This window comes from Acyrthosiphon pisum, chromosome A2 (genome assembly GCF_005508785.2).
Source record: "Acyrthosiphon pisum isolate AL4f chromosome A2, pea_aphid_22Mar2018_4r6ur, whole genome shotgun sequence".
NCBI lineage: Eukaryota > Metazoa > Arthropoda > Insecta > Hemiptera > Aphididae > Acyrthosiphon > Acyrthosiphon pisum.
This window is the reverse complement of record NC_042495.1, coordinates 101,487,804-101,501,012: the sequence shown is the minus strand read 5'-3', so window position 1 is coordinate 101,501,012 and position 13,209 is coordinate 101,487,804. Positions and strand designations below refer to the sequence as shown.

The 13,209-nt window shown below is 26.4% G+C and overlaps 2 protein-coding genes across 18 annotated transcripts in view; one reads left to right on the top strand and one right to left on the bottom strand.

Moving 5' to 3' along the window:
• Positions 1-383: 383 nt before the first annotated feature.
• On the top strand, positions 384-4,936 carry LOC100161184 (ras association domain-containing protein 8). 4 transcript variants are annotated; one of them, XM_001946735.5, is made up of 10 exons: positions 384-576; positions 793-933; positions 990-1,100; positions 1,185-1,356; positions 1,946-2,118; positions 2,175-2,372; positions 2,449-2,691; positions 2,767-3,081; positions 3,145-3,274; positions 3,410-4,936. In XM_001946735.5, the coding sequence occupies exons 2-10, from the start codon at positions 862-864 to the stop codon at positions 3,508-3,510; spliced, it is 1,515 nt and encodes a 504-aa protein (XP_001946770.2). In that variant the 5' UTR covers positions 384-576; positions 793-861; the 3' UTR covers positions 3,511-4,936. The 4 variants fall into 4 exon arrangements, with proteins under 4 accessions (XP_001946770.2, XP_008184522.1, XP_029345116.1 ...); XM_008186300.3 differs by having other exon boundaries at positions 399-576; positions 1,970-2,118; XM_029489256.1 differs by lacking the exon at positions 384-576 and adding an exon at positions 649-668.
• A 1,382-nt stretch (positions 4,937-6,318) lies between these two features.
• LOC100569092 (putative leucine-rich repeat-containing protein DDB_G0290503) overlaps positions 6,319-13,209 on the bottom strand; it is an 89,342-nt gene continuing 82,451 nt past the window's right edge. For 5 of the 14 annotated variants that reach the window (XM_029489238.1, XM_029489237.1, XM_029489245.1 and 2 more), the window contains 8 exons: positions 12,649-12,870; positions 12,317-12,512; positions 11,577-11,634; positions 11,398-11,505; positions 10,864-10,944; positions 10,434-10,565; positions 9,015-9,088; positions 6,319-7,249 (listed from right to left, as the gene is read on the bottom strand). In XM_029489238.1, the coding sequence (XP_029345098.1) occupies positions 7,138-7,249; positions 9,015-9,088; positions 10,434-10,565; positions 10,864-10,944; positions 11,398-11,505; positions 11,577-11,634; positions 12,317-12,512; positions 12,649-12,870 (983 nt within the window). In that variant the 3' untranslated portion in view covers positions 6,319-7,137. Of the gene's footprint in view, positions 7,250-7,808; positions 7,836-8,873; positions 8,890-9,014; positions 9,089-10,433; positions 10,594-10,863; positions 10,945-11,397; positions 11,516-11,576; positions 11,635-12,316; positions 12,513-12,648; positions 12,871-13,209 lie in introns of those variants that run through there. The other 9 variants (XM_029489240.1, XM_029489241.1, XM_029489243.1 and 6 more) reach the window with 9 other exon arrangements.

The window sequence follows — 13,209 nt, the reverse complement described above, 5'->3', positions numbered from 1 at the left end:
TTTCACACCGGTTTAGTCTAGCGAATTTCTAGATACACTTTTTCGGTAGTTGGATAGTATGAATATATGAAATAAATAACAATATATTTATATATATTTCATATATTCTGTGGTTTAAGTAACTAATTGTATAGTTAGTTATAATATTATATTTAAATCATCGTTATATTATTATAGGTTTCCAATTTTCATATATTCTGTATTTCTGTGGTCTATAATTTAAAATGTTTGTTTATTTTTTTATTAACCATTTAATTTTGAACTCCACGCACAAATATAATCTCCTTGATATTATTCAGTGTGAGCGATAAGACAATATTTTTTTGTCTTCTATCAAAATGTAAGCATGTAAAAAAAACTTTATATTTATTATTTTGGGATAATATTATTATCTTTATCAGAGACTATATAGAGTTCATTGTTCTCATCAAAGTTCAACTCATCAATATTATTTAATTAGATTAGATTAGAAAAGCCATTAGATTTGATTGTTGGAATTTAGAAGTTAGCTTATGGATAATTCAATTTCAATATAATACGGCGTTATCCCAGCCCACAACACCCAAAATGATTACGGTACGTTTGACCCTGATTTCTAAATCTCTACGCAATTAATTAATATTATTCTCTAGGTCAATGCCATGAAAGTTGTTTTGATTCTGAAATAGGTATATCTTGTATCATTTTGTTTACCCATGCCCTATTGATACAGGCATTGGTTAATTTTTGCATAAATGATGCCTTGGTGTTGTTTGTCTTGATTTCTCAAATGACATTATTTATTGTGTTTAGCAATCATGAGTGGAGAATTATACTATGACAACCTTTTAACAATATTTGCAATTTTCCAAAGCTGATATCATGGAGCTTAAAGTTTGGGTTGAAGGAATTCAACGGGTTGTGTGTGGTGTTACTGAATCAACAACTTGTCAAGTAAGTTACTTGTAAAATGTTGATGGAATGTTTTTGCTATCTCATTTTTTTCCCAGGATGTTGTGTATGCTTTAGCCCATGCTACCGGAAAGACTGGCCGATTTACTCTGATTGAACGATGGCGTAATAATGAACGTCTACTTGCACCTCAAGACCATCCAGTAACTGTAGGTGTTCAACTTTTTTTTTCTAAAAATATAATATTCAATAAATTGTTATCTAATGTGTTTAATACTTCAATTCTTTGTTAGGTGCTTATGAAATGGGGAGAATATGCAAATGATGTGCAGTTTATATTACAACGTTCGGGCAATGTCTCTTCAAATAGTACATCCAACAATCCAAAGTATAATGAGGCTGATAGTGTTCCTTACTTTGCTCAGGAAAGGAATAAAGATACTCGGAAATCATTAATATTTAATAGTATGCATTTTATTTACTAATTAATCAACAATAATATTATTTATGAAATCTGGAAGATTTTTTTTTTTAAAGTTTTGTTCCAACTTCTTATTTTTCTTCTATAATAAATTGCTGTGTGTGTGATAGGTATCATTTTGTGATTTATATTTTTATATATTATACTCTGTTAATTTAAAATTTATTCAATATTAGGTGATGAATTTTTGATATTTTTAGAAAACCTAATTTTTAACTACTTAATAAACTCTTCTAAAATAATAAATTGCTTACCTTTTAGAGGGAGTTTGGAGTTACTCCTTATTGCCAGAGTAATGTTTATATAATATATTGGACAAATTAAAAGATAGATTTTTATTTAAATAATTTTTATTATATCTTCTACTATTGTCTTTGTAAATATTAATTTAAACTAAAGATTGTCTTAACAACAGTAAAAGTTAAAATTAAACGTTTTGAATGCGATTTGATTCTTCCTCAGTAAATTTTGATTAAATTTGTTCTACACCTTTACTAATTTATAGTAAATAATCATTTTTATTAACTAAAAAATAATTTTGATTCCTGGACCTATGGTAAATATATTTTTAAGGTAATCGCGTACCCGATAATGTAGGTGTAGTACGTGGAATTCCTCAACAGAGACCCAATGTTCTTCCTACCATACCTGGAAGTGGTGCAGCACCGTTAACAGTAGTTTCATCAACTCCATCTGGTGTTCCTTTATCAACTTCACCAACAAATACTTCTAGTCATTTAAACAAAGTAATTTCATTATTTTACCTTAAAATTCTATTGGTTAATATAAATTATTACTTAAGGATCAGAACTCAACGTCAACAAATGGACCATTGCAAAACTCTACTAGTCCAAACAAAAAGCCTGATAACCTTAGTTATCGTCCTCCTGTTACTAGGGCACTACCACCATATCGAGAACCTCCTCCACCTTCTGTCAGCCCAGCAAGAATATCTCCCACAACTGTGGGTAGTGATCGTTTAAAACAGACAATTTTCAAGGTACTTAACTATTTAATTTTAAACATTTTGTATTTTATTATATTTTTAATTTGTATATTTTAATAATTTGTTGTAGGAATATCAGAACGAAAATAATAGCAATAGCACTAATGTCATGTATAACCCTCAGTATAAAGATCTCGTAAGGCTTATAAACTATCAGAGAGATAAGTTATCCATTCAACAGGCAGAACTAACAAAGTATGACGCAGAAATAATGTATTGGGAAGGTAAAACTAGAGAGCAACAACATCAGATGGATTTTATGACTCAGGAAGCAGCTAGAATTGAAGCCACTGGTAGACATACAGAAGAACAGGTACAGTTTTAGTTAAATTAAAACTGATTCATAATAAAACATTAATCAACATTGATTTATTATTCTGTATATTAGTTGAGACTTTTAGGCCAAGTAGAAGAAGAAAATGATATTGCACGTCAGCAAGAAAAAACATTAAAATCAGAAATGACATTATTACGATCTAAATTGTCTAACTGTGAAACTGAGTTACTTGTGTGTAAGAACAAAATACGTCTTTTAATGGAAGAAGTGGAACTGGAACAAAAAATGTTATCAAGAGATCTAGAAGAGAAACGTAGAGCAGAAAGGGGTATTTTAAAAGAAGTTGACCGGCTACAAAGTGAAGTAGAAAGAGCCAAGCAAGAAACAGAAATGGCAGCACAAGTTGGAGATAGTCTACGAAAAGAGGTAATTATAAATATTTAATGTGCATTTTGAGTGGTAAAATAATCAAAATATTTTTCATTTAAGGTTGCTATATTAGAAACAACTATAACTGAAAAAAAAAGGCAAGTTGATAAACTGGTAGCTGATATGAAAGAAGCAAATTTGCAATCTTTAGCTATTTCACCACCAGATGAATTGAAATTTATTCTTGAAGGTAAATCCTTTTACTGAATAATATTAATTTAGTATTTTTATCAATAATAAAAATAACATGTTACAAAAATATTTAAAATAATTTTCATATGTTTACATGTTACAAAAATATTTAAAATAATTTTCATATGTTTAGGAGCTCAAAGGCCTGGAAGTACTCGTAAAATGATTGGATCACCTAGGCAACTTGAAAATGCTGCTCCTACTAGTAAGAACCCTCATGGTGTTTGGGTATAACTCTTTTGTTACCTAATCAAAATTGTTTGCTCTATAATCTATTTAAATTATTGTTTTAAGTAATTGTGTGCATTAAGAGCAATGTTTAAATTGTAAATTATGTATTTGAATTTTGAATAACCAATAAGGTTTATGAATAGTATTGCACATCACAATTTTACTTTTCTTTTTTCTTTTACCAAACCAAAAATGTAATACTAAAAGTGTAAGTTAATTTCTAGAGCTGGACTGATAACACTGTTTTCCGATATCTGATATCGCGATTTATAACTTATCCAGTATTTTATTTTCTTAGATCCATGAACTGATATAAATCATGTTACACATTTAAACATCTAAGATTACTGTAAAGATAATTGTTAATAATTAATAATTATAATGAATATTATTTAATAATTAATTAAATAATGATTTCTATAATATATTTTAAAACATGATTATTGTTATAACCACCATCATTACATACCAATTGATATGCAACTGCAACTTGCATTATATCTGTTTTACTAACAGTACAAAAAAAAAAAAACTCTTAGTATCAATATTGGCTAATACTATTATTGGCTATCAGTATCAGCCCAGCCCTATTAATTTATTTTAAATTTGATCTCTTTATAATATATTACATTTTAATTTTAAGTCAATGCTACAATTTTTTTTTTTTTATTCAGCTCAAATAATTTAGGAAATTATTTAAGTTAATTAGTTATTTCATATTATTTTATATACTATAAAATAATGCATGTCAAGTATTATCAATACTTCATAATTTAAAATCATTAGCATCATTGCCTCCATTATATTGTACAATAACTTCAAATTAATAAATCAATAATATATTTATTGAAATTTAATTTTTTCACCTTACTTATTTGATGATTTTATTATTTTATTTTCTCATTTTTGTTATTGTTTATACCTTTGGAAAGAAAATAATTATTTTCTTTACCTTAAAGTTTTTTTTTCCTATTTTTAAATTATTATTTTCAAATTTGTTAACGATTTTTCGTTTATAAAATATATTGTATTGTCATACATTTAGTGCCACTGAAATTGTATCTTTCATATTTTAAGCATAATTAATCTATGAGAACAGTTTGCATTGTTATTTTATTAGCGCTTAATATTATTAAATTGAATATCGAAATGTATGTAAGAAAATTTATTATGTTTAATGGCTGTTTTAATGTTTATTTTTAATGTTATTGAACAATTTATGTTATTATGAAAGTATGTAATTACATTTTTTAGGTAAATTATTAAAAATTGTGTTCAAGAAATATTTTGAAATTAGTCTTCGTTATCATTTATTATTATTTTTATAATTTATTAGTCAATTTTTTTATTATTATTGTATGTACCTATTTTTAATTGATTGCCTTTTGTAGCCATTGTTGAGTAATAAAATTGCTTTTCAGACTAAATATTATAATGAGTTATTATTCTCTAAAATGTCTTCAAAAATTTCACTTTGAATAAATATAGTAATATAGTTTATGGATAGTTGCATATTTTATGTTTTTTTCACTAAGTAATTTAAAAATTGAAACAAATTGTTTTAATTGTCTAATTCTAAATTCTAATAAGTTATAACTTGATAAGTAATAACTTATTTTATTAATTGTTATTTATTATTATTACGTTGCGTGTGGTGTGTCGTTGTTCGGCGCGGTTGCAACGGTCCTCTGGCTCATTTTCGTTTTTAGATTCTGAGCGGAGCAAAGATGTAATGATTTTACAATATGTTTCTTATTTTAGATTCTGAGCGGAGATATGAATGTATTGATTTTACAATGTGTTTTTTTTTTCTGTCATTACCTTTTAGGACAGTAAAAATGCTTAGATTTTCTTGAACAATATCTTTTCTGATAGGAAAGTGAATCTAGTTGTACTTATGGCATTGAGGGGAGGGGTCAAAAGTAAAAAATGTCCAATAGTTTTCAATAGGGCTAGGAAAAACAAAATTAAAATTAAAGAAAAACGGAAATTTTTACAATATTGTAACACAAAAATATTTTCGTTGGAGATCTGAAATTCACACATATTATATTTAACTTACTCGATGTCACAATCCAATTTTCAAAACATTTAGATTAATTGCATGTTATTGCCAACAAACCTATTTACAGTTCTATGGTGGGTCAATATTGATTCAAAGGTTCATAATAATATGATATGATATGAATATAAATAATATAATAAATGCAGTTTTCTTCAAAAATGAATTCTACTTTCCGTATTATTAACATAGATAATATAAGATATTATATTATCTATGATTATTAATAGTAAAATAAATTACCATAATAGCAATATGTATGTTTTTACTTTTTCGTATACAATGATTTATAGTTTAATTCAAATTGAACACATGCTTATACCAATAATTGGTGTTAAAATAGCTACATTACAGCGACTTACTCAATGACGAGACACTAGATAGGCTCGAGTACTCGACACCTACTGTACAGCAGTGGTTACCTACAATATATTCACTCTTTTCATTCACTTGAAATTTGTAACTTTTAAGTTGTAAGTAGGTACCTTTTTTTGAATAATTTCTAATATCTTCGATTGAACACCATAAGCTTTATATCAATCTTTACTTATGATTTTGAATGGAAGATCTAATATTTAAGGCGTATTCAGTATCAATAATTATTGAATTGTTTTTCAAATTCTAAAAATAAGGCAATAGTTGTTTCGAGATATTAAGTGTTAAAAATTAAAATAATATTAATTAAGAGCTGAAAATACAGTACGTATAACATTTAATTTAACAAGGTATTGAGTGCAGAGAGCTATTGGTATAATAATAAAGTTAATATTGATTTATTTAAAATGTAATATATATTTTTACATTGTTATAAAATAAAGCTAATCAAAAAGATCACAAAACTTGTACAGCTCTTGAAATACAAAAAGACTACCTAGCAGAACAGCAAGAACGACCAAAAAAAAAAAAAAATACAAACAGTAACAATTAAGTTCTGGCATAATATTTCAAAGGATATAATAACAGCTTTGAAATAAAGTTAATAAATAAAGTATTTATATCTTATAATCACTAAGTACAGTAATTAAAAGAGTATAATAAACATTGACTCCTATATTTATAATACATAGGTAGGTACAATAAACTAAATATTTATTTATTTTCGCTTTAATAATTTAACTATTGTCGGAAGTTTAATGTATTTGATGAAAACATTTAAAATATAAAATAATTATTATTTAAAGGAATAAGTAGGTCCCTTATGTTTAAATCATAATAATTTTATTCTAGAAAAATGTTATTGAATGTAACACAAACAAAATATATAATTCATATAAACAAAACAAAGATTGACTAGTTTGATTTTGGTAAAGTGGAAAAAAGATAACTTATTTTAAGCAAAAAAGAAACCCTCATTTAAGTTACACAAAAAATAAATAAATTATATATATATATATAAAGAACATAAATTGTACATTTGGAAACAAAACTTGTATATTACACGTAAACAAACTTATTAATTGTAAAAAATAAATGGTAATTTAAATTTTTGTTTTAAATTTAACTATTAATGGAACATTAAACATGGAATGTTTTTGTTAATACTGGTCGAAGAGAACGTATGGAAGGAATCAAACGTTCGGCAACGTACGCCCTGCGTCCATGAGAAATTTGTGCTTTAGCATGCCGATACGTATGCGATTGCCCGACACAGACTTTGATCTCTCTGTCATGTCACTGCACCTAAAAATGTATAAAACCATTGTGTCTTTTTAATAATATGTGATAAATATTGGAATTTGTTTTGATAGAGATATTAATAAAACGATCAACAGGTTATTTATAGTATTTTTTTTACATTTTTTAATAACAGTTAAACATAATTTTTCACTTCGCTTGATACAAATTTTAAAGTAAAAATTATTTAAATTAAGTTGTACAACATTATTATCAATGATACTAGTGACTAAGCGTTTTTTTATGTGGAGTGATCCTATCACATTAATATGCTTATGTTTCAAGTAGCAAACTAAAAGTAGATTGAACTTTAAAGAAGTAATTTTAATAGTTTAAAATATTAAATTCTTTTCTCTCAAAAGTAGGTTTAAAATAGTTTTGTAAAGTAGGTAACAGGTTTTCTTCCACTATTATAATAATTATTTAAATTGTACATTTTAAAATTTATTTGAAATGAATAAAAGTATAAAAACTTTCGTCCAGCAAAGAGCATGTAATGCCTACATAATTTCAATGATTTTTTTTTATTAATAAAAATTTATAATAACAAAATTTAAATTCTTACGTATTGTTGTGTTAAAATAATTGACTCCTATAAATAATTTTAAAAAATGCATAATACAATATATTTTTTATCTAGAGCCAATGTTACTATCATTATTTATAATTAATTATTGGGAAGAATAAATTAAAAAAATTAAATATACAGTGAGACGTCTTACACGTCTTATGTTATAATGACTTGGCTTTACTTTTTATTGATACATTAGATTTCAATACATTTATTTGAACTCATTTTTGTTTTTTAGTTTTATAGAATTTTAAGTTTTAATATTTATTGTATTAATTGTATGTAATAACTAAAAACATGTATTGTGAAAAGATTACTAAGGTTACTAAATTGTTTAATTTCTTTGTCTTTCACTACTATTGTTATTTTATATTATGTTAATTTATACATAAACATTTTTAGGGCAATTCCCTGAACCATTATAATAGCAAATAATTTTTATCACACATTATGACAATATAACCACGAGATCTTAATTAATATATTATTAGTTATTTGGTAAACAATAATTAGATAAAAATTGGTTTTGTAAATCATTACATCACTTAAATAGTGCATACTAGTAAAATTTACCATTATTTAAATTCAAAATGTATCTCGTCTTTAAAAATGTGGAATAGATTACCATGCAATGCGGGAAGTAAATAATGGTTAGGTAGTTTAAAAAGTACTAACATGCATAAGTAATATATATGTTAACTACATATTAATGTTTATATGAAACAAAAAGGACCTACTACATTAATTAATGTATAAAGATTAATAAAGTAAATTAAGTATAAGTTTAAAATATTAAATTAAGAAGATAGTAAATTATGGTATATTATAACATATAATTAAATAATTAAATTATTCATAATTTATTCCATTGACATTAAAAATGACAAACCCTTATTCATTAATATCATTAAAAACAAAAACATTATAAACCTATACTTAAACTACCTTCATGCTCATGTAAGAGTGAGTGCCAGATGGTCAAAGCATTATTATAGACAAGCAGAAATAATCGAACGCACACATTGCGAATAAACAAAACACCATGTCTAGTTTATCTACCTGTCCCAACGCGAAGCTATTGTTGACAGAAATCGCGTCATTGTTTGCATAAACACATAACATATATTCCACGTGTAAATAGTCATATATTTAATAAAAATACAATATATAGGCATATAAAAAAATTATAAAATTAGTTACCTTATTACAGGACGACCATTTGCTTGTCCTTCTCTATCGAATGTGCATAATGTTGGAGCTGTGGTCGACCGACACTTAAAAAATCAAATAAATCAAATAAATATATATATAACATACAGTTTGATTCTTCAAGTATGGTCACTGCTCATCCTAATTTTTCCCTTGAAAATTAATTTATTCAGTTAATAACTATAAAATATACTTAAAGACAATAATATCAAATTCTTGATATTTTATACTACTTTAGGAGTGTTTTGTAACAATACAAACTTCTGTTTTTCAAACGAGAACTCTTCTTTTTTACTGTTAATTATCTAATGGATTCAAAAGTCAAACAAGAAGTTTCTCAGTGATTACTTATTAAAATGTTTGTATATGCTAAGGATGTAATAGTTCATAATATGGTTTTAAAAAAATATAAAAAAGATATAATTTTATTGGATCTAGTTAGTCTAAGTTATTAAACTGAGACTAATATTAAAAATTAAAAATATTGATGGATTAATGGATTAATTACTAACATTTGAACCATAAACCCCATTTTTCTTACCATATCTTTCAAACCAAAATCATTGAGTTATTATCCTTTCCTAAGTACACAGTCAAAAAACTCACTAACTACTAGTTCAAATTTTGATCTTGGTACAACATATGGTTTTCAGAAAAAGGTATTCGTTTAGTATGTGACCTAACGAGTGAAAATCGAGTTTAGTACGTGACCTACCAAGACAATTATCTATATTAAGTACGGGCAATGTACGGGTACCAATCTATAAACAGGTAAGATACATTTTTTTAAATAATAAACAAAACATGTATTGCTAAAAATATTTCAAAAATTAAATACAATTTTTTTATAATAATATAATTTTATGAAATTTTTTGAATAGTTTTGACATATTGCTGTTATAGACTGTTACTGCTGCTAGGTACCAATGGGTATTCATACATTGTTTTAAACTGATATTTTGTTTGACTGATTTTGAAATTTTTTAAATGTAATCTTGTATTATTTTATATTTTTATTGCTAATTTATTAATTAAATAATTATTAATATAGCTTTATGGTTTTTAATTTAAATGCTTTTAAATGAATTATTGGTCCGTAAATTGAATACTAAATGAATACCCGATACAGTAGGTCACGCGGTCCGGTAGGTCACATACTAAACGAATACCCAGAAAATTATTCTCTAAAAATTTACACTATTAACCACCTTTCTCATTTGAAAAATAGATGTTTGTATAAGATATGAACATTACTACTCCCTGAGTAATACAACAAATATAAAGAATTTGAAAATAAGATCTTTAAGTAAATTTAAAAATTCTAAAACTCAGATTTTAACTGCAGTGTTGAAAAAAAGGGTGGGCATGCATGGTGAATCACCCTGTATAATCATTATTATAATTACATACTCTGTCTGTTTGAGTGGCAGCATTTCGGGTTTCTATTGTTGTTATTGATGGCCGTGGTCGTTGGGCTATCTGTTCGTTGAGCATTTGAATAGTACGGTCCTTCTGTTCCATTTGTTGGGCCATATAAGCTATCTGAAACGGACGATCCGCAACTCAGCTCCTGATCAAGGAAAATGCATACTTGTCTCCGAAACGCAGTGGGATATTTAAAAATACATATTTCCCTCATATTTAAATTACTTAGCATTAAAATAATCATGCAAATCATGCTTCTATCTAAGTATTTTCTATTTAATGAGGTGTTTTAAAATGAAAAACAAGACACATTTTGAATTTATTAATTAAAGTTTAAGACAGTGACTAGTTATTTTGAAAATAAATGGAGACATGTACCTATCTAATATGTATAATATGAAATAATTTAACCAACCTGTTGTTTCAAATCCAAGATTTGATTCTCGTAACAGCAATGGACTTCCTGGTCTTCTGGGTAGGTTATATCTTGCTTGTCCTAGAATTACACACAAATCACTTTCTATATAAGAATACGAAATAAAAAAATAATATTGTGAATGTCGAATGATGATCCTTAAATAATTCAGTTAAAGGACATAAGATTAATGGTTTTTCAACCTTGACAAATGGTTGTAAACAAAAATCTTAAAATAGACCTTGGATTTTGAAATGATCACGAATGTTTTTATTATTTATTTTAAATAGACGTAATCTATTTTTAAAATCTATTTTTAAAATTGTTTTTATTTATACTATAATGTTATAGTATCTTATAATATGTAGGCTGGTATTTAGTATTTACTAAAATTTGTTATTAGAAAATTATTTATTGATCAATTGTTATTAATTATTATATATAAATATAATCAATAATCATTATCAAAGATTAAACACGAATTAATTCGTAGATTAAACACTTGTAAATAATTACAAATATTATCAAAATTACCTCTATTAGGGCACGGTTTAGTTCGAATAGCATGTTCTTGATACTCGCTATGTCGTCCGTTACCTCTCGAAATCGATCGAAGCTCATTAGAACATCCCCATTGCTGCCCTAATAACCACTTCAAAATTACTCAAAATTGTCAATACCGCCCACGAATTGAAATTAAATTTCCTACTTACTTTAGAATCTGTTTCATCTTTGACTGGAACTTCGTCTTTGAGTGAACTACTACTGTTTCTAAAAGGTTAAATATAAAAAAATATTATAAATTTGTGGTTGCAGATAATAGGCATATTCAATTTAAATATTATATTATCCTTTTTTGTTGTACATTTAATTTTAATTTTACTAGCTTTAGAATAATTTTACCTTTTAAACACTCGTTTAGACCTGTTAAATGCTTTTATCATTTCGAAATTTTAACACGAATAATGTAAATTATGCATTGAGTGCTTTTTTTTATGGTTTTTATTCGATGTGTTTGTGAAATGGCTAAAAAGAAAACACGTAAGGAGAAAGGTTTGATCTTATCTTATTAAAAATCGAGGAAAAAATAAGTGACGGGAAAACAGACTACACAGTGTATGGTTAACCGGTTTAATGACTCAGATACAGGCAGTTGTGGAACACTCAACACTGCTATAGGTACGTTACACGTCCAAGGTCATTAACATTGCCTCTCTTTATTCATATACAACAATGAAATATATTTTTCCCCCACCTAATATTATCAATTTTTTACTGATTTGTCCGTGGGTACTAGTAGGATCTAGTGATCTATTACAGTGTAATGAGTAATTTGTATTGTATATATTACATTACATTACTACTCCTCTACACTGTACACGGTTGTTATATAATTACATAGTATTACATACATGTAAACCATGTAAATACGTAATTATTATTCAATGCCCACCTCGGAGATGTCAAAGATTTCCATTCATTAAATGCGTTTTGTTTGGTACTCTCCAGTGTTTTCAATAGGTCTTCATTATCAGGATCGACCAATTTATCATCTGTTTGATCATAGTCAACATCAAGCATCAGATCGTCAGAGTTGAGACTCTCACTTAAGGACCCATCAGCACTTAGTGATCTTCTCAAGGATTTGGCTATAATTGGGAAAAATAATACGTATAATCATTATAAAATTATAATTTAACTGTTAGTATAACATGTACTATGTTGTACTTTTTATTTAAAATAAATTTTAAATATTTAAAAGTAAATAAATCTATAAACAATTACATTTTTTGTTACAACTGGAATGGTTTCCAAGTCGAAATATAGCATCATCAATATCTTCTGCATTGCAAGACTCTGATGGAGGACCACTAAACATAAGTGCTGGTTGATCAGCTATCTCATCATCAAAAAAATCTCTAGTGTCTGATGAAAAAGAACCGGATTTGGAGATATTGCATCGCAAAATTGGTGACATACTGTCACGTTTATCATTATTTGTAGATTCTGTAAGTGTAAATAGAATTTTATTAATTTCATGTACATTACACAATACATAATACATGTACAAAATATAGGTATTAAAATAACTGCACCAAAAAGAAGTAATAGTATTTATCTGTATAAACGGGGAACCTTAGATGTCAAATTTTCCATGACAACTAATAACTTTAATTCTTATTTATAATGGAAAATATATAATTAAGGGGATTGGTAGCGGCGATTTCCTGTCTTTGTCTAACACACGCGCAAAATAAGAATTCAGACGTGTTTTTTGTCAAACATACCGATTGATATAAGAGAAGCGATAAAAATTCTGAAAACAGATTTGAATTGCCGTCAAGT